At 39.0% G+C, this 20737-nt stretch overlaps 1 protein-coding gene and 1 long non-coding RNA gene across 2 annotated transcripts in view; one reads left to right on the forward strand and one right to left on the reverse strand.

The window, feature by feature from the left end:
* LOC135802224 (glutamate receptor ionotropic, NMDA 2B-like) overlaps positions 1 to 20737 on the reverse strand; it is a 56690-nt gene that overhangs the window by 9294 nt on the left and 26659 nt on the right. The window contains 4 exon segments of the mRNA XM_065315777.1: positions 1023 to 1266; positions 6553 to 6782; positions 9073 to 9395; positions 16944 to 17184. Coding sequence (XP_065171849.1) covers positions 1023 to 1266; positions 6553 to 6782; positions 9073 to 9395; positions 16944 to 17184 — 1038 coding nt within the window.
* On the forward strand, positions 13 to 1027 carry LOC135802228 (uncharacterized). The gene is made up of 3 exons (XR_010550522.1): positions 13 to 192; positions 457 to 642; positions 711 to 1027. It is a non-coding gene; the product is annotated as an uncharacterized lncRNA (long non-coding RNA).

The following is a 20737-nucleotide window of genomic DNA, read 5'->3' on the forward strand; positions in this document are numbered from 1 at the left end:
TTCTGGTTCCTGCCAACTTATCATATGGCAAATGTATGTTTCATCGAACCATTTCGACTGTGTGTTTTAAGTTTTATCTTGTTTTACGTCTACGGAATTAAACGAATCGAAGATGACTTTTTGTTTCAAACCGGAAGAAATGTCATCAAATTTTTAAAAGTCATCTGGCCGCTTTATCCATTGTTTTACGCGGTAAGCTATTTATATATTAATAATTTTAAAATATTTGTTTGTCCGCGTAATTCTTGTTTTTTATTATTATTATTTTATAATACTTTATTTTTACGTGATTAATGAATTACAATTTTACTTTTGAGTATACATAAAATTTTGAGTTAACGAGAAACTAGTTTCCGTCGATGCCCTCGAGATGAAACATGTAAACTCAAAGAAATTCATAATGTAATTCATAATCACGTAAAAATAAATTATAATAAAATTTAAAATATTCTCCAGACCTTGTTTTCCTCCATGGTTTATACATCGTTGAGCACACAAGAAGGTACTGGCTTTGAATTAGATATGCCTTATAATCATCGTCACATGATTATTGCCTGCGGATTGAGCATTTGCGCTATTTACATATACGGCGCTGGATGTTTAAATTACATATACATTCTCGGAGAAATTGGATCAAATACGGTAAAATATTATTAACTTCGTGTTAAATCGGCTTGACTTAAATTAGGTAAATTTCTTTTGTGTTTCAGTCAATGCCAAAATTAATAAAACCTGACTTTCATTGGGGCCCTCAAAATCCCAGCAGACGTCGAGAAAGGAAACAATTTGCTCCGCGGATTAAAATTCGAGCCTCACGAAACCGCATACGTCTGCAACGCTTTCGCAAGGATTCGATACGTCAAATGCACGAACAAGACATTGCTGAAGGCGTAAAACGTGGCCGATTGTTCATCGATTCGGACTTTTATACCAACTGCGCGCAAAGGATCAATACACAACCAGCGAAACCCACACGCAAAAGAGATGCTATTATGAAAACATCATTTATTATATAAACTTACGACTGCTTCGCGTTCCGAGTTGATCATTAGCGAAGTCATCACCATATCCGTTTTGCGATTGACCAAATCCGCGATGAGACCGTTCCACTTCCCATTTGTATTGGTGCCCCAGCGGCCATCTTCAACACGCACCAGTTCATAGGTAAAACCCAGCTCCTCGGAGAACTTCTCCAGGAGATCGATGCAGAAACCCGAGCAACACTGGTAGAAACTTTCATTGCGGTGCGCCTGTGACATATCCACCCTGGAAACAAAGCAACAGTAAGTGCTACAAAAAAAGTTGATTCCCCGTGGGCGTAAAAATCGTTCTTAAACTTTGTGTGGATAACGCGCCGAACAAGTTGAGAATAATAAATAACAAGGTTCATAAATTCAGCTCGATGTCGATGGATATCAACAAACATCATAAATACCTAAACTTTATTGCGAAATATTGTAAATATTTTGCTTAAAAGTCGGCGAAAAAATATATCTATATCAAAATGTAGCCGGTGGAAATTGGAAAAATCTAAATATACGCGTGTACGCACGAGTGAATTTAATTTATCGAGCACTTTATATTTGCAATAGCATAAAATCCAATTTTACGCATTCCATTTCGTTATTATCGCATCGATTTCAATCAACTTCGGACTATAGATAGATTAGATTGTTTCGTGATTGTTAAAGTTTCATTCAGCGCGGTTATCAAAGGTTATGTTAGGTTAAGCTAGATTTAATTAGTTTAATGTGCAACAACTCCCTCAACCAACAAGTCCAAGACTCACGAGTCACGGAGAATATCCGGTGGCCGATGCCGTTTTGGACACTTGGCCGCTGTGCGAGGCGCTAGAGCAACTTCTAATAAGACTAATTAGCAGCTACGGGCCATAAACTAACGCTGCTGCTCTTGGTCATGTCGTCTAATTAATAGCGCCCTCTACGGGCAACATAACACTGCTCGAAAACTTCCGCCACGCGAAACAAAGCATAATTAAATTGGATAAACATAAACATATTGAGATCAATTGTGTGTTGGTGTGTTTTGTTTGCATTTGTGATTTAGTGTGACTTATCAGCAACGCCGGTAATGCTATCGGAATCGACATTGGCGCAATCCGACGTTTCCGACGCAGCGCGAAGACAACATCGGATGTAAGACGGTTTGCCACTAAGTCGGCGGTAAGCCCCTTTAACTTCTGCTGTCTCGATGCCGTGCGCTTGCCGCATGCCGGGTCAGGGCTGTTTGGATCGCTAAAGCCATCGGGGGCACGTATCCCACCCGAGATTTCAAATCTTAGCACACAAATGGATTTGTCATTGAGTACAATACTCGTACGTTTGACGATTAGTCTCGCCTGTGAATCGCCAAAGCGTATAAAATAGCTACAAATTGAGGTTATGTTTGTTTCCTGGTATTTGTAGTGCAGCTAACAATTTGTTTACTTATTCTATTCATCTTATCACATAACACAAAACCGCGCCGCGTCGGCAAGTTAACATTTCGCGATTTGGCGGTGACAACTTTCAGCTGGGCGTGTTTCGGTGAAGACAAACAACGCCGAAATCCATGGTATTGCATCGAATTGTGCGTCCGCTTCTCTTAAGTTGCGCCATTAATTTTACTTTGTCTACGTTTCGGGCTGGCGGCCGGCGGGGTGCACTCGAGTTACATCACGTACGCTGGTGCGTGGTGGAGGCGCCCGCTGAGCCACCCCCGATGTACATTAGCTGCTAGCGCGCAGGCAAAGGCGAAACCGAAACCGGCGCGCAAGCAAAGGCGAACGGCACGGAATGTGTGCTCGCTGATGTATAGAGCGCCGTGGCTTGGCGGCCGAAGCGGCCATGATAAATTGAATTAAACACAGTGAATCACATGTTGGAAAACATACATGGGCACATGAGATGCGTAAAAAGCAGATGGGCGTATGATCAAATAGCTTTGAAATTAGGTTATGCAAACAGCAATGAATTTGGTTATCATTATGCCATCTTAACTGTTGTCGCCACTGTGATTTTGGCATTTTGTGAAGCAAAAAATAATCCGCTTAACATTTTTTATATTGCGAAAGAGAAGCGATGGAAAGAAGCTTACAGCACCCTAATTTTCAATTATTATCATTTGCTTCAATAAAGCAAAAATAATCCTTAAAAATATTCACGCTAACAAACATAAACAGCATGCTAAATATCTAATTAATGTAATTTGCGTTTATAATTTTATTTGCGTAGATATTTGATATCATTTAAGTAATAATTTACTAGTAGTTGAATTAATTAATAGCAGTTTTAGGCTCAATTTTGAGAATCGAAATGTCAATTTGCGGACTATGTATTTATGATTAATTATCAGAAGTGCTGAATTTGCAATGTAATTAATTAATAATTATCAAATTGCAGTTTCAACAGCGCATGCGCAATCAAATATTTAATACCTTCGCCCAATTAGCTTTTTAATTTTCAAATTATTTTAGTGTTATTATAACGTAGATAAACATTAATTAAATCACAATGTAGGTTAATTTGAAAGTAGATAATTTAAGCAATGAAAATGTTATTAATTCGACTCCACCCTAGCGTCTTTAGTGGATATCCCAGAATGTATGTCGCGAACTCAATTTATGCGCGCTGTCGTCGCCGTCGTCGCGTGCATGGCATTCACGAGCAGAAAGGAAATGAAGTATTTTCTTGAAGTTACATTCGGCGCATATCTTAAAGCATCTCCTTTGCTCACGTATTATCATACATTCAAAGCTGTGCAAACAAAAAGGCACAGCGAGGAATGAAAAAAACAGCGAAACAGAAAAAAATAATGCGGGAGTTGAAGATGATGTTGGATATTAAAACGAGGACATTGGCGGCGGTATGCAAACAGAGGAAAAATTCAAATGAGTAGAAAAACAAAGCGAAAGGGAGATGTGAAGGAATCGAAGTGGCGTTCCGCACGGAGAGATTAGCGGAATGTCGCTGTGTGTACTGCTGCGCAAAGTGACGTAACGCCGCGTAGTATGGGCCGGCCCCAAGCCGCCCCCCACCTGCCGACCGCCAGCTGCTGGCGGCGTCCGATCGATAGCGAATACTCGGATACGCTTGCATACTCAAACTCAAACATTGAATTTTACAAATGCAAACAATTACCTAACTTACGTGTATCTACTTGATAACTTTTTGTTAGAGTGAATAAAACGTAGTATTCAACTCAAACATTATAGACTTAATTAAACACTAGTGAGTAATGATCATTATTCACGATTTTTTTAACTGTTATGCAAAAATAATCAAAATTATCTAACAATAATCATGTTTCAAACATGACTAAATTTATAATCTAAATCATCCTCGTTATCTCGAGTAACAAACCGCACGGTATGATAGTGGAGAATCATCGCGTTAAGAGGCTTGCAACAAAAGCCGTGCCAACAACGCTTGAGAGTAGCTGGCGCAGTAGCAGTTGATCCCTAATCGCAATCATAACAATCATGACAATAGCACAAGCAGTGAGATAACAGCAATGCTATTCCAACCGCGATCATACCCGAATCATAAATCCAGCTTTTCAAATCACTATCACAATTCAGAAAACTTAACTCGTTAATTTTGTGATCAAAAGTTGGCGTTGAATAAATACACAATACGTGCTGCTATGTATCGTGAATAATAATTTAATTAAACACGTATTTCATTAATTAAATTGCAGATTACGCCTACTTGTGCCTTGGCAGGAACAGAAGAGCATTTAAGTCGTCTTGTGCCACCCTCGATATAAGTTGTGAATACGACGTGCAAGTTTCGTTTGAAACTTTATACTCGAATTTTAACACAATTCGAACCGATTACAACTTCTGTAATGCGATTTATTCGCAACTTCCGAGTCATGCCGGCAGTCTGGTGCTCAATTAAAGAGCATTAACTTGTTTAAGACACATAAACTGTCTGTGTTTACTTACTCTTCCGACGATATTATTATCGACCTACGACAATAAGAATTATGGCCATATTGTTTCATAAATAAAGCTAGGTAAAATGCTCAATTTCAGCTTTAATAAATGAGAAATGCAAATAGTGCACTTTAAGAAAGCAGAAATTTTATGCAAATAAATGCAGCGCCATCTAAATTCAAATTACATAACTAAAACTATGATTGAACTTCTATAGAAACTTTCATCTCTTATTTTACTCCTTATTAATTATAATACCGTAACCAAACTTTATAAGATTACCCGCAACATTTATCTGAAGATAAGCTGAAAATTTCTTTCAAATTGATTCAACCGTTTTGGAGTTTATAAGGAACATACATACATACATTTATAAATACAACACAAAATGTACAAAACAATTATTTGGTATTGATTTTAATTTGTTTTGTTTGTTCCTTGAAAAGTTACTGTCAGAGTGCTGGTTCGATTTGCATTCTATGCGAGTTTTCTCATCGAATGCGATGTCGTTTGCCGCGAGCGATTTTCCCATCCACATTTCGATCTATTCCTCCACGTGTGCAGCGTGTGCTAACAGGTATCGAAAGCCACACGCAACAAGCACCAGCGGCAATACATTCCAAAACCGCAAAGCGAATCGAATTGATGGAAATGCAAAGTTTCGGAACACAAGTGAAAACTGCAATTTCACACATTCGCAACTTGTTAATAACCGTTTGCATGAATAAGCATCAAATAAAAACGGCTTTAAACGATCATAACCTCAAATCAAACGTTAAATCCTATTTGTTTACGGCGAAACCTGCTGCGTGTAAATGTAAATATTGAATTGTTGGCTAGATTGCTAGAATGGTGTAAATTTGTGTAAATAACACGAATTGGGAATCGAAGTCTGCGCCAGCACAATATTCATTTATTCATTGCGGAATTAATTACGGCAACCAGCTTGTTGTTGTCGATGCTTTGCTTGCGCTGGCCGATGTAATAAAATCGTATACTATAATAGTCACATCTAGAGTTTGACGGCCGCATGAAAGCTGCGTTTATTGGTCATTTTATTTCCGCGTTTTGCAAACACAAACACCAGATACGTTTTACGACGCAATTAAGCAAACCGTAGTGCTTAGCGTAAAGTCGGCGCGCTATTCTTTACCGATTCCAAGACGTTCGAGAAGAATAGGTCGCAGAAAAACACGGTCTTTATGCGGATTCTTTTGTCCCGCTACATTAAGCAATTGCCATACGGAAGAAAAACAAAATAAACTTTGCTTAATCTGATGAGAGGTAATTTTGTTCACTTGGTTGCATAACTTTCTTTAAATACTTTCTATAAAAGTTGAATCTTTAGATTTTCAAAAGAAGAATAACGTGAGGTGGCGGAATTTTATGTTATTGAGGACGTGAATAAAGAAATAATCGAGTCTGAGTGCCAACGGTGGAAACTTGGGATGCGCGGCTGCGAACGTGCGTGACCCGAGTGGCAGACGTGATCGCCATCTTTAAAATTCGTGTCAAGTTCGACGCGAGGAAAAATAAAATTTTTAAAGTTTAGTTAGCGAATAAAAGCAGTACGCTTCGTTGAAAGTAGTGTTTTTTTGTAGATAATTACTTACTCCTTGATTTCTTTATCCGTAGCTACCCGACAGAGGACGCCTCGATCCATGGTGCACTTGCCGGTGACAGGATCGGGCGGCGCAAGATTGATGTACGGCGGCTCCTCGAGAAAAGTGATCTTCAGGTGGAATTTCTCGGGAACGCCCTGCGGCGGCGTGTGGCTATTGCCAGGCCAGACAATGTCCTTGATGTCGAGTCCTTCTCGCTGCCACGATTTCCAAGCACCGATCTGAAGCAACAAAAAATAACACACTGTTATTACACGCCTAAAAAAAACACTTTTTATTATTTCAAACATAATTATTATTTTATACAACACATAAAAAATAACAACATGCCTCCATTATTTTATTTATTTATTTAAATATGATGTAACCCTGTTTCATTTCACATTAGTAACCTAGAAAATGTGAAATGCGCTAGTTTCAGAAGTAAATTCGAAATGAATGCTAATTTAATGCTAAATGCACCACCCTAACAATTTCCTTTCTTACTGATAGCATCCCTAGATAGTTTGAGCAAGCCTGAAGGGCGTGCGAGATTCTCCTCTATTTAGTTCCGTCGTATACAGTTCTGTCCTGTACAGTTCTGGGTTTTGCGTTCAATATTTAAACGTTCGCTGCGAGAGAGTCGTAATACCGTCTTAAGCCATGATGAACGAGGCAATACTTCGGCTGAAAATGGAAAACGTTTCAAAGTTTCTCCACGGCGAACTAAGCAGCGGATAGTACGAATTGCTTAATCAGTTGGGCGCGATCTCAAAACGCAGCGAACTACGTTTTAATTATTACTAATATTAACTAAGAGGAATGGAAATTAGTGGAAAATTAAATTTTACAAATCATGACTGCATTTACCTAGAGAAACAGTTCAAATAGTCATAAATATTACAAAAATTCCGCAAAAAATATAAAATTTATGATAGAGAGAATAAAATTTCTTTCAAGATTAATATATAAATTATGCGTCATTTTTTCTCTGAAATTATTCATTCGCATAAGTTGTGCGCATATTTAACTCGCCGGGTTTGAGCCTAATGTGCGAATAATAAGTAGTTTTCAACTTACTGTCGTGCGCTTTGCACTCATCGCGAAATGGAAACGTCGTTAGCGATAAAAGTGCGCGCGCGTTTTATCCTTTGAAGTGCAAAGCACTCCTTTCGAACAGAGCTTTCGTCCTGCGAAGGCTCGTCAGTGAATACGCGTGTAACCCAAGGACTCAAGTGAGTACTTCATTTGAAGGCATTAGAGTAATGATGTTTTATTTCAAATCTTTAAAAAACCTCACTAATCTAACTTGATCTAAGGTAATTTAAGTTCAAGTAGAAGAAAATATAAAAATAAGTCATTTCAACCAAGAATTACTTAATGAAATGTGTTCATGTGCAAACTAAGGTTGATTGAATTTCAATCATCAATAATAAATCAAAATTCTCGTAGGAAATGTGAAGTATGTCTGGCACTCATGATTGTTTTTTTCATTTTGAACCGAAACTGGTCTATAACTTTGTAATGCAAAAAAATGTAAGATTTCTTTTTATTACTATTGGAAGCATCAAAATACGATTGTAATTGGAATTGCGCTGGCGTACGAGTACACTTTACGAGTTTCACGTTTCGCTTCATTTCTCATCAATCTTTTGCTGCGTTTACCGTAAAGATACGAAATAAACCGTCTGCCAGAAACTAACTGCTCGACTTCAAGTGCAAACTCGACGCCTCCGCCGCGCGAAACACAGAAAATTCCAACACTCGCGAGAGGAAACGCGAAGGAAATGCGAGGAAAGGAAACTCATCTAGCGTCTCTAGCGTGTAAAGTCACCAAGATAGATGCGTACGCATCGGGGTGGAAAAAAGGCGTATAACAACAAAACAACAAACGATCCACTGAAATGAAAACGAAACGAACGGAAATGTTGAATCTCGGCCATGATTAATGAACACCGAATAACTACAAATAGCAGCGCATTAAGTAGCTATTAATTTCGGGTGTGAAATTTTATTTCGGTAAATAAAATTTGTGAAGCGCAAGTCAGCGTGTGATATGCGCCGACACGCTATTGGAAAATATCTGCCAGGCGCGGTCGGTTATCGACATCGTGGCACACGCTTTTGAGTTCCGCACGACCCGGAGCTAATTTTCCGCATTTTCCGCATTCCGACCGTTCCGGCTCGTCGTGCCGTCCGTTTATCTTTTCGCCGAGCGCAAATGTTTCTTTCGCCCTCCACAGGCCATTTAACTTGGCCACGCGCGCGCGCCACCTACCCAAACGTCGCGCCCCATATCATCCGCGTTCGGGTCAGGATTAAGCAAACGCAATTACTGTTTAATTCACTGCCGGAGTCGTCTCGGGTTTGCTTTATAATTTCGATCCTAATCGTTTCGGGATATATATTCGCCAGAAACGGCGTGAAAACTGAAGATAACCAGAAGTCACGTGACGAAAAACAAATTACCCCACAACTAGTGCCATCTATATTTCACTAAACTAGTTAAAAATATATATTTCTATATAGTACCTCTTCCCAGACGAGTTGTTTGCTTACGCCAGGGCGTAAATTCATGATTTTCAACTCCGACGCCCTCAAAACGCCGTCCTGAGTGAATTCGACGTTCGGCTTTCCGGTATCAGCTTCCACGCTGACATTGCGCAGATATTTGTAGAAGCGATCGCCGGTGTCCCATCGTGCTGCACCAGCACCCTCGCAACTCAATTGTGTGTTCAACGATCGTCCATGATTCTTCGGATCGTTGGTGTAGTCTTCGACACCGTAGGCGTACACTTTGATAGCAGTTGTTATCTCGTTGACGAGGCTCGAACTAGATGTGTCAAAATGTACACCTGCAAATTAAGATAAAGACAAATAACTATTAGTAAAATTGTGTTCGACACTTATACTGTAATTCAAATATTGATTTAACCTAAATATTTTTATTTTGCTGCGATGATGATATAATAGTTCGCAAGTGCAAAGTGCACCAGGGAAAACTTTAATCAAGTCAATAAAAGCAGCGCTCCGATGCCAGAAACACTGGCCGCAGGAAAGTTTTAATTAGTTGCGCGAATGTGCACCACGTCGCGCCCATTTTCCACCGAGTGCACAACGTAATATGTAAATCACGTTAAAAACATAAAAAAAAGTCACAAAAGCATTTTTACACTTATACGTGAAACAGTACAAAACATGTAACGCCACCTATGAGTCAATAGTTGTTAAGTACTCTATAACATGCTTTTTTCAAGTGTACACTTGTTGTCGTTGAGTACGTGCGAAATTCATGTCACATATGTTTACTGCTCAAGCGCTTCCAGCGTTCTGTGAAGTGTAGCACACAGGAAAATCAATTATGCCGTTTAATTAGCGACTCTCGTCTGCGCGACGCGCGGAGGCGCTCAATTAAAACGAAACTCATCGATTGCCCGCCAGGATCACAATCAAAACCCAAAACTCCCGAATTGCAACGCATATCTCTACCTATATATGCTACTAGAGTGTTCAAACACACGCAGACACCAATCAGTCGCATCAATCAATTTCTATGGATACATCAGTCATGTCGAGCATTAGTAAAAAGCCGGAAACATGTTTTCAGTATGGAATAAATATTTAAGTAAGTAGCGGCACGCCATCTATCAACGCATAGCTCTTTTATTAATAAGCCGACTAGGAGATACAAGTTTTGACAGCTGTCAAGAAAAAACTAAGCGTGCGGCGCGTGTTGATAGAGTGTCTTGTCGATGACCGATTTCTTTCTCGCGTGTTTTTTTTTCGCTTTCGATTTGGGTGAAGACACGCACTTGTTTGATGTTGTGGATTGGTGATGTCAGGGCGATGCGTCATCAATAATGTACAAGCTGTGGGTTGACGGTGTCTTTTTTTGGACGCCTGGCTCAAGGGGCAATGACGTGTTGTGCCTTAAAAGCTTTTCGCGTATTTCGAGAAAAAAAAAACACATTTCAAGCGTTGAAATTTTGATAAATTAAAGGAGATCGCAGATAAGACAGAAAATATGTTTCAATGTGAAAGAAATTTAATTGAATTTTTTATTCAAACATGAAACGTCAAAATAAATTGAAATCTGATTAAATACTCCAATCACGATGGCCTCTCACCTTTGGCAAAAGCGAAACTATCAGTATAATAGCTTATCATTACCAAAGATCTGTCAGACTCCGGAAAGGGTTAAATTATCAGTAATTAACCTCAATATCCGAGCTGATTCTAAATCATTCGCAACCCAAAACTCAAATGTCAATATCCATGCAAATATATTGCAGGTGATTAAATATAGATGGCGCAATTAAAATTAAACCGTGGAAGCGAAATTAAAACCAAACTGCCGGGCAAAACAATTTATGAAAATTAAATACGCTCGATTTGCATTAAGCGCCCCGCCGAAAATTGCATTCCATTATAATACGCAGAAAATTTAAACGATAATTATTGTTATAATCAAATTAATATCGTATAGCCAAGTGGGCAATAATTTGTCATCCAGAATTAATGATCGCCGCATATTTTGGGTCGAATATTGGCATATTGACAACGGAATGACCCGGATCGCTGAATTAAATAGATAATTGGGGAATTCGAACAATGCGCAATGCAACGCACCGCAATGACTGGCATGCTACGTGCGTATTAATGAAGTCGTAGCAGCGATTTGTGGTGCGCGTGCAAACGTTTTAATTAGCCTTTGAGCTTTAGAAAGCACTCAGGTGACATTTGATGTATGATGACCACCATTGATCTCACTCATGATAATTTCATGATAACTTGTGTAATATATTAGTAATTAATCAACGTAATGTTAAAAAAAATAGTTTTAAAAACATATAAAGCTTATAATTTGCAAACTTAAACTTAAGTTATGTGGGTTAACATTTCAGTAATTTAACCACTTCACACCGCAACCGCAACTCGAAACTAAATTATTATAAAACGCGTTCAAGTAGTAACCGCCGCGGTACACAAACTTTACGTCGGGAGTTTGCAGTAAATTTCAAAAGCGTTTCATTACCGGTACGTGTATACCACGTAAATGCTCGTCTGTGTAATATAGAATTTTAGAACTAGCAAATATAATATCTTGCGATGAGACAATTTGTACACTCGATGAAATGAATAGCGCAGATTTAGTTCTTGCAGTTGCATATAAATTTAATACGATTTCGAGGTTTTCATAGTATGTGACTAAAGATACACTCATAATATATTATATTATATATAGTATTATCAAAAAAATAATTTGTTTACGCTCAGCCAAGCGAAGAATTCATCAATTTCAATTCCGCGTTGTCTTACTTGCCATTTAGAGTAATTTCTATAGTCACGCACAATGCGGCGCAACAGAAACGGCCGAAAAATAATTAAGGAAAAGTCCGCGCCGAGTTATACCCATTCTGATACGCATGGACGCACAAAATATTTATATCTCTGAGCAAGGATAGATAACACTCCGGGGTGGTTAGCGGGTAATTAATGGCGGATTTAATTGCTTGCGTAAAACATCAACACTGATGACTGACACATTTTTCATTCCAAAAAAATTCATTTCAAGAAAATCTAATTTCGAAAATTAAGAACTACGTAAATATAGATGGCGTAAGTTGATAACATAATAGAAAATTATTATCAGTGGTAAGCTGGTGTATTATTAAGTAATTAATTTTGTATAGTGTGTTCGAAAATTAAATCAAATGCGTTAAGTTTTAATCGCCGCTTTCACGAAAAGTCATCATGTGTAACGATGACGCGCTCGCCAACATTAAGCTGAAATTATAATTAGAGCAAAAACTTGCGCACCTCTGATGCTTGAGAGCCTGCCAGCGACGCGTCCAACCACGAAACGTTCATTATACTTGCTTCCGACCAAAACCACCCCAATGCTATTAACATTGACGCCACAAGGGTTCACGTCATTGACACGGCTAGCTTACAGAATAACAAGGACAACAACAAGAGCGACTTAAACTCGAGATGATTACTTTTTATTGCACATCACGACGTGGAATAAATCCTAAACAATTTCCGAAAACATCATTCTTAATTATTTCGCCATTCGTTCGCAATATTTTGCGAATAATTAAAACATTTTCTTTATATTCTCTGACACTAATTAAAACTTCTTCGGAGCGTTTTGTTCCACGCTCGTAAAATAGATTAATTTCGAAAACGAAACCATTTTGTTCAGACTGAAGAAGAAATAAAGACAAGGTTGTTTAATTACACGTTTAATTACAATTTGAATATTTATAACGTTGATTTTTTTGTGTTTAATATGCGAAGATGTTAGATTAGCTTTCGACTATCATGTATCAGCCAAGGGTACTGATTAATTCAGTCAGTTTTTGTCGCTTTTTGTAAAGTGTAAGATTAATTTATATGCAAATCTACTCGGTGAAAAGGATGCAAATTTATAAAATAATGAGATTATATATTTTATATATCGTCAATAAATGTATATTTTACAGCCTAGGAGTGTGTAAATTTAAAATATACATTTTTTGCATTCATTATTCAATATGCTATTTTATGATCCGTAAAAATATTTTTCTAGCAGATTAGCCTGCGTCTGAGGGTTCCAATTTGCCCGTAACACATTATCCGAAAAAAAGCAGAAAAAATGTCAACGTCAAAGGTGTGGTAAAGGTGCGGCGGCTTGCCGCCGGCTGTTTTTCCACCTCGCCGTCCTGTCACTGCACGTGCGTTCGCGCTGTTTATACCAGCCGGCGGCAGCGTGGAGACGACAGAGTGCGTTAGCATCCGCCGAACGTGCGACGCATAACTCTGCGTCATCGAAACAAATGTTTGCTCGTTTCGCTCATTTTGCTATATCGACGAGATGTTGATAAAGGAGATGAGAGCCGAGAGCCGGCGATTGGGGTGATAAAGGTGATAAAGGTGATGGCAATGCGGGTAGATTTGGCTTCCGTCGATGTTTCTTCGGTGACAAATTGATGGAAATTGGATGGGAAATAATGAAGGTAGTGATAAGAAATGAAATGCAGAAAAAATTGCTCGCTGAACTTAATCAAAACCAAATTTGACAAAGTGAGATAAAGCAGGAAGTAATACGTGGTGGAGAAAAAATTGAACCGTAAATTTATAAATGTTAAAACCATGTCATATAACTTTTTATAAGGGTTACGTTACCTAAAACAAGTAGTAAACCTTTTTGCGTGTCGTAATTCGTAAGTGTACGGGTAAATATTTGCTAAATTATTTCATACGGTGGTGGTTTATTGAATAGGGGTGGTTTTTGCAAATAATGTTCGACCTATTTTCGTCGGCCAGATGCGCTCCGCCGGGTTGGCGTTGTCGACTCGCCGCAACAACGTTCTGACGCTGCGGCGCATTCTTTGCTCGCCGCCTCCAACGTCACTGCCGCCACCGCCACCGCTATCGATGTGCGCGCTCAACACGTTCGGCGCTGGCGAGCGTGCACCAGAAAGGGTGTGGCATGCTTGTTTTCAAAAAGGGCGGCGGCGGCAATGCTGGCGGCAACTCTGCCGCCCTCAATTTACTCATTAGCCTTATTATTTATATATTAAAAGAATTTAATTTTAATTATTATTTTTTAAAATATGAAAAAACAATCAAAATTTGCTATTGTTTCATCAACCTCCCAACTTTGGTTAGGATTGTTTTATCCTAAACCAATAAAAATTGTGTTTTTTTAGACAACCTAAGAAAACTATTTAAACAAAACTGACATTCAATATTCTTCGCTGGGTTGCGATAAATCACGGAAAACTGACTCGTGCAAAACTTGCCCCGGCAAAATGAAAAGTATCTGAAAACAAAGTAAATGAAAAAATGTTAAACCAATCTCGTTGGGACGGTATGCTCGCCTCGACCTTTTTCTGCTTTTGCTGTTGAGAACCCACCCTCTTTGCAGTTATTTTTTTCAATTTGTACATTCATTTTACGCTGGCGCTGCGTGTTTTTGATGTTTGCTGTTCTATCCTTTGTTTCAGTAAATCGCGTGTGCTTCATATACGCATGCGTTATTCTTTGCTTATTTAACTTGCGTATTACATTTTTAATATGCCAATTACACCAATTTAAAACTACAATTATTTAATAAGCTTCTAAATTTGCTGTTAATTACGGCAAGTAATAAAAATCTTTTTTTTCTCTTTTTTTTTTCTTTTTTTTTAATTTTTCTGTTCTAAATGTAAATTACAGTAACAGAAATATAATGATTGAATCGAGGAATACCTCTAAATGCAAACATAAAATACTACTCTCATAAATATTAAAATTACTCCCAGTATCTCATATATAGCAAATTTAATCTGATCATGCAGAAGATTTGTCATACATCTAACAGGATTCGCAGAATATGAGCAAGCTACCACTACCTATGTCTATGTACGCGTATGCAGATTGCAGGCATGCGTCGCTGTCGTTCATTTATTTCGTTCAGACGCTGACGGCGTTGATTTACAAGTCGGCAACGTGCGCGCATCTTTGATATCCTTGATAGTCGGATATCTAACAAGAACACGTAGTCGTTGTATTTCAACGCGTTTGCAGATATTCAACGAATGCAAGAAACCAGACCACTTGCAGAAATGGAATGTGTTCGTATTCCGGACGCACAACCCTCGGCTGACAGATCAATTGCAATTTTAATTAAGTGCTTCGAATCGAACTGAGAGAAAATGCAATTTTCTAGAGCTTAACTGCTTTGGAACACAGGCTAATCGAAGATTAATAAAAGAAAGCGCAGAAGAAAATGCGATCACTTCTAAGATAATATTTTCTTTCCGGGTTACGCAAACATCTAATATATCAAAATATAGATGTCGTTAGTAATTCATATTTATACGTCGCACGAGTTGCATACGAGTAGATGTTATGCATGCGTGATCCTGCACCAGCCGTGCACTTTTACGGCACTTAGTAAGCTTTTAACGTTTTTCTATCGTTGGCCTCCATACGCCACCTATAAAACAAACCCATTATCGCGGCTTCCAGCGGGGTTAGTGCCATCGACACATCCAGTCCGACATTTACATAGCACACAGCGCCATCTGGTGCTTTTATCTAGCGACGTAATCGGCAAACAATGTGTAGTTAACATCCGTAACGACTAAAGACCCACCACACAACACGAGCTTAGTTATGGTTTCACTCTTTTGTGTCCGGCGAGAAATATGCCGGAGGTTTTATTATACTAGTTTATATAAAGAGAAACCTGTAAATTTTGATAATTTCAGTTTTTATTTTTAACTTTCCGTATCAATCTTCGTAAATCTTGAACTTTTTTAATTCGTTGTGTTAGATATGAATGTTTTCATAACAAATCAAAAAGTTATACACCGCAATGCAAGTGTTTGAATTGCAAAATGGCGTAATGCGCTATGTGAAACGCTTTACGCAAAGATAAAGTTGAGAATGGAAGGCTATAAGCCGCTTAAAACTTGCATTTTCAACTTTTCGTTGCGCTTTCTGAATTGTAATGACCCACGTTCGCAATAATACGAAATATAAACTTTTTTGCCTACCGGTACAAGAATTTTACGCTTCCGTAAAATAGATAATGGCGTCGCTTTCAATTCATAACCTAAAAAGCTAAATTTTTCTTATTTTTCAACGCGGTATTTTTATCTCAGTAATAAATTTCTAAGGAATACTTTTCATATTTTTTGACACCTTGAATGTGATAGCTTTTACGCCACTGATTGCACGCTAATGGATATCTCCATTGATGTGCATTTAGAGGACGTCTTCGTGACTTTATCGGATATGCACCCGCCACGTCGCGGTCCACGTTGATGAACGTCATCGTGACAAACACAAATTGCCTGCAAGCGCCGCGGAAACTTATTCAAAGCATAGCGAAGCGGAAAGATAAAAGCTTCCAGCAAAAGCTTGGCTTAGAATTAGATTAGAGCAGCTAAGACATTAATAAAAGATAGCTCAACAAAGAACGAAACCAGGTTTTTGTACGAAACCGCTCTCTGTCTATCTCTCGAGTCTTTTCAAAGCACTTCTCAAGAGCTTTCGAAAATAAGATGTTTTTTTATAAGCGCTTGCTGCGATTGATTTACACGCCAATAATGTTTTGCTTTTTCACGCTACAAGATTTGGAGGAGGGTGTTACCGATGCATGGCGGAAGCATGGCGGAAGCTCTCAAGGGAAGAATTCATAAAGTATTCATTTGTGTTTCACGCCTGAAAGCATACACACACTGGCGATGTAAATAATGCACGTCCTACGAAAGTGCCGAGAGGGATTAAGACCAAAGATTTTTGCTCGCAATAAACAAAACCCTGTTGCGGTTGTGGATTTATGTGATATTTAAGCAATGTCGATAAAGTAGAGCTCCCGGAAATAAGCGTGTTTGAGTAATTTCGGTTAAACAAGCGTCACTTACCTAGCATACCGATGGGAAATTGATTTGGCGCTTGAAGGGGATTCTCGATTACGCTCTGCGTCACCACCCACACGTAGTTTTCGCCGGTGAGCTTAAAATCCCTGGCGGCGGTGAGAATGTCGATGGCCTCCTCACGTGTGCAGTACAGCAACATCACTCTCGCCTCGCTGTCGACCAACGCAGCCAGGTCGCCGTTCTTCGCCACCAGCACCGCGTTTAGAATCGTAAATTTAAAACGATCCTGAAACAAATACAGCATTAAGTATTTTCGTTTGCTTTACATGCGGGGATGTGCCCGAATGCTGGGCGTCTGACATTTTTGAAATAACTCGGATGTCTTGGATGTTAGAAGGGACCAGTCAAGCGGAATTTGAATTCATGGCGCGGGTGCATTCTGCACGTTCTCAGCATATTTTTACCCCAAAAAAGGTTTTCTACGTTAAACTGCGGTGCAAGGACCCTCAAATGGTCATATTTTACGATCAACCAGTCAAAACTAGTCGATTTAATCGCGTAAAAGCTTTTCAAGCGCAATGTCAGCAAAAAATTATTTACAGAGCTCTGCAATGTCGGTAAACAAGCATATTCTATTAGTACCATGGCAGTAATACCAGCAATTGTGGTTGTTTGCTTGACTGTGAAATATTAGACCAAAATGTGTTGTTGGCATACGAATAATTTACGAAATCATCAACGGGTGCATTAGAAATTGAAATGGTCCAAACACGCGCGATTGTTTGGCATTGCGTGCATTAGACGCGGATTTATTCAACATCCATCCATTACCGCCATTGTCAGCTCGTTATTTTATGATGAGAATGTGTTCTCACGTCGAACGCGACCGAGAATCGTTCGGAAATGGTTCAATCATCATAATAACGCGAACAGATCAAACCTGCCAACATAGAGTTCATCATTTGCGGTTTTATTATTCTTAGCGTAATCGATTTGCGATGTTTCCCCATTTCCTTCTATTCTATTTTTTTCTTTTTTACTTCGCGATTATTAATAGTAGTTTCATGTTAATAGCCTTAATGTATGAATGATTTGCCGTCAAATAAATGTCAGTAATCTAGCTTTTCGTGAAAGTATTTGTTTTCAACTTTTTTGATGTTTTCTGACGTTTAAAAATGCCCTTAATGCCCCCACAATGAAGAAAGCAGTAGCCGAATCTTAGAATAAGGTTTATAGATGTGATGCCGCAGTAAGCTTACTCACTCTTGGGCCTTAGCCTCTTCTTTTCTTACACCAGCCGTGATAAATCATTCGATTACATTCGCACCGCCGATTTATAACAAAAACCCGGCGGACAATGATCTCGTCTTGTCTTCTCCCAAACTAATCCACCAAGACATTCTATAAAAACAATTCATTCGCACTAAATTCGAACCCAGTGTTAAACTTAAGCGATCATTGAGCTAAAAGTGTTTTGTGATTAGGTTTATTTAGTCGGTAGTCAAATTACGCTGAATTGTTTGCAGTTGGGAGATAATGACAAAATCACTGATCAAGCGGTTGTTGGAACCGGGAAGTCTCCAATTGCATTTCCCATTTCGACATCTTCATCATGAAAATGGGCGTTGGCAGCATCACCCGCGGGGTTTGAATCGTGGATCGGATTATCGCATAATTCGCGGCGGCGCTCACACGACCCGATTTCGGCGATCGAAAAGGTCGTTATTCTCCATGCGCATTGCGGGCTGGTGGCGCACGAGCACATACTCCAACATAACCTCACCATGCAAACACGCTGTAGTAACTCACGGATTTGGATTTATTGAACGGATTATCGTCGAAATTATTTGCGCATCGATTCGACGCAAACTTCTCAAGAGAGACGTGGGTAATTTAAACTTTACGAATTTCTTTTCCGAACGAAAATGAAGTATTTTACTGCGCCACCTATCGATCATTATTGGAACTACTCGATAAAAACTCATCAATTTTTTGCTAGTGCCATTTAAAATGTGTTAGATTACTTTTTTGCGCGTGTAATTTATTGTCGTCGCAGGAAAAACGATTCCGGACCGGCGAAAAATAGAAAACTTTCGATAACTCTTTTCGTCTCTCGACGCGCGTTTTTGTGTACATTTTACGCGAGCGGCTTAGATTAAATTTCCTTTACGTAAAGTTTTCCAATTAATCTCGCGCCTTTCCAACGCCGAGACTTTTTGCGCAGACATTCGGCCTTCATTTTTTTTACTATCTTGTTACTTGTTACGCTTCGCAATCCGAGCATCTGATCAAGAAGATTATGCCATAATCTTCAACGCTGGGGTTCGTAAAGCGAGTGTTTTGTGTTTTCTACGTGATTAATCGTTGTTTCTGTACGTGACACCGTGACATGGAGATAGTGTGCATTTGCGCGTGTTTTTTGTTTCTCGCAAGGGATATTACAGTGCACGATGCACCCTCTAGGCGTTTACATAAGTCCGAGTGGTCGGGCGTGGTCGTGCATGAGCTAGCAATGTACTGTAGGTACTTTGGGTTGCCTAATCTCGGTGGAAAATTGCAGCGCGGTACAATGGCGTCGAAATACGTGCAAAATTGCACGAAATGAAAGGAAATTGTTGCCTGGCGTGCAGTAACAAACATACTATTAAAGCGCTTAGTGTTTTAATATAATCACAACCTTTTCTCAGAATTGTAGAGTAATTCATAGCGTCTTTTTTTTTCTCTTTATAGAAAAGTCTGTAAACTAGTGAGTTTTCGAAAAGATTTCCATCTTAATAAAATAAAGAATTTACTTCTTCTTTTGGAGTATCCTTTCAAAGTGTCCTTTCTCGTAAATTCTCACTATAACCTCACATTTCGCACGGGGCCACACAATTTCTTCTTTGTGCGCGCTCTATTTACCGGCCGAAAGTTTTCCACTTAGCTGGTCGCAGCGTGTCGCTCAAAGACTCCAAGAAGACTAAGGGAAAGGAAAAACTATGTTCGTAAGCGGACAGGACACATCTTTCGCACTTAGAAAGGTGTCTCGTTCCGGGGCGCAACCAAGTTTTAACGCAAATTGTAAAGCGAGACTAGGCAAAACAAAAAAACAAGGAAGGCTTTATGTTTGCTCATAAAAAAACAGATAGGTATATATTACTTACACCGAAAGTAAGAGATTACGAAATGATGAAAAGAAAAAGTGATAACTGTGTTTTATTTTATTTTTAAATTTTTGTAAAGTCAAATGCTTTTTTTAGAATTTATACTTCACTGCCTAAGCAATAAATTACAAATTTTCTTCCATGCTTAAAACAATCCATTTAACTCTAAAAATAAATGTAAATACATAATCGAACCACTTTAGTCGCGTTTTACGTTTTATCTCCTCGGTTAAAAATTGATTCACTTTGGATGATTTATGATCCAATCCGAAAAATTAATTTAAAGCCTTCGCTGTCGAGAAAAGGGATTGGGTGGAATATGTACGGTAACGTTTTGATTCCCAAATTGCATGTCGCGTGCGCAATGATGAAGTGTCTGCCATGACATCCTGGCCAATGATGGCAATATGCCATGTCGTCTTCGCGTGCAATTTCGGTATAACCTCCTTGTTCGAGGAGGACTAGCGCTAGTTTTCTCTTTGCCTCGTTTTCGCCGGCAGCGCAGCGTTTTGCGCCGAGTTACTCTATTACTGCAGATATGGAAAATTGAATTCCCATTCCAGTGCGCTTCGGATCGATGCTGGTACGAGTTGTGCCAATACCAAAACGCAGCAGAGGTAAAGTAAAACAAGAGCATGAGTACGAGTAGAGTGGAAAGAGTTTTGGCTATGTCTGTGGCTGGTGTGTAGAATATAT

Source organism: Atheta coriaria, unplaced genomic scaffold (genome assembly GCF_025399875.1).
Source record: "Atheta coriaria isolate IRGN ID8LTWV9N9 unplaced genomic scaffold, Caltech_Dcor_3.1 hic_scaffold_16_pilon, whole genome shotgun sequence".
NCBI lineage: Eukaryota > Metazoa > Arthropoda > Insecta > Coleoptera > Staphylinidae > Dalotia > Dalotia coriaria.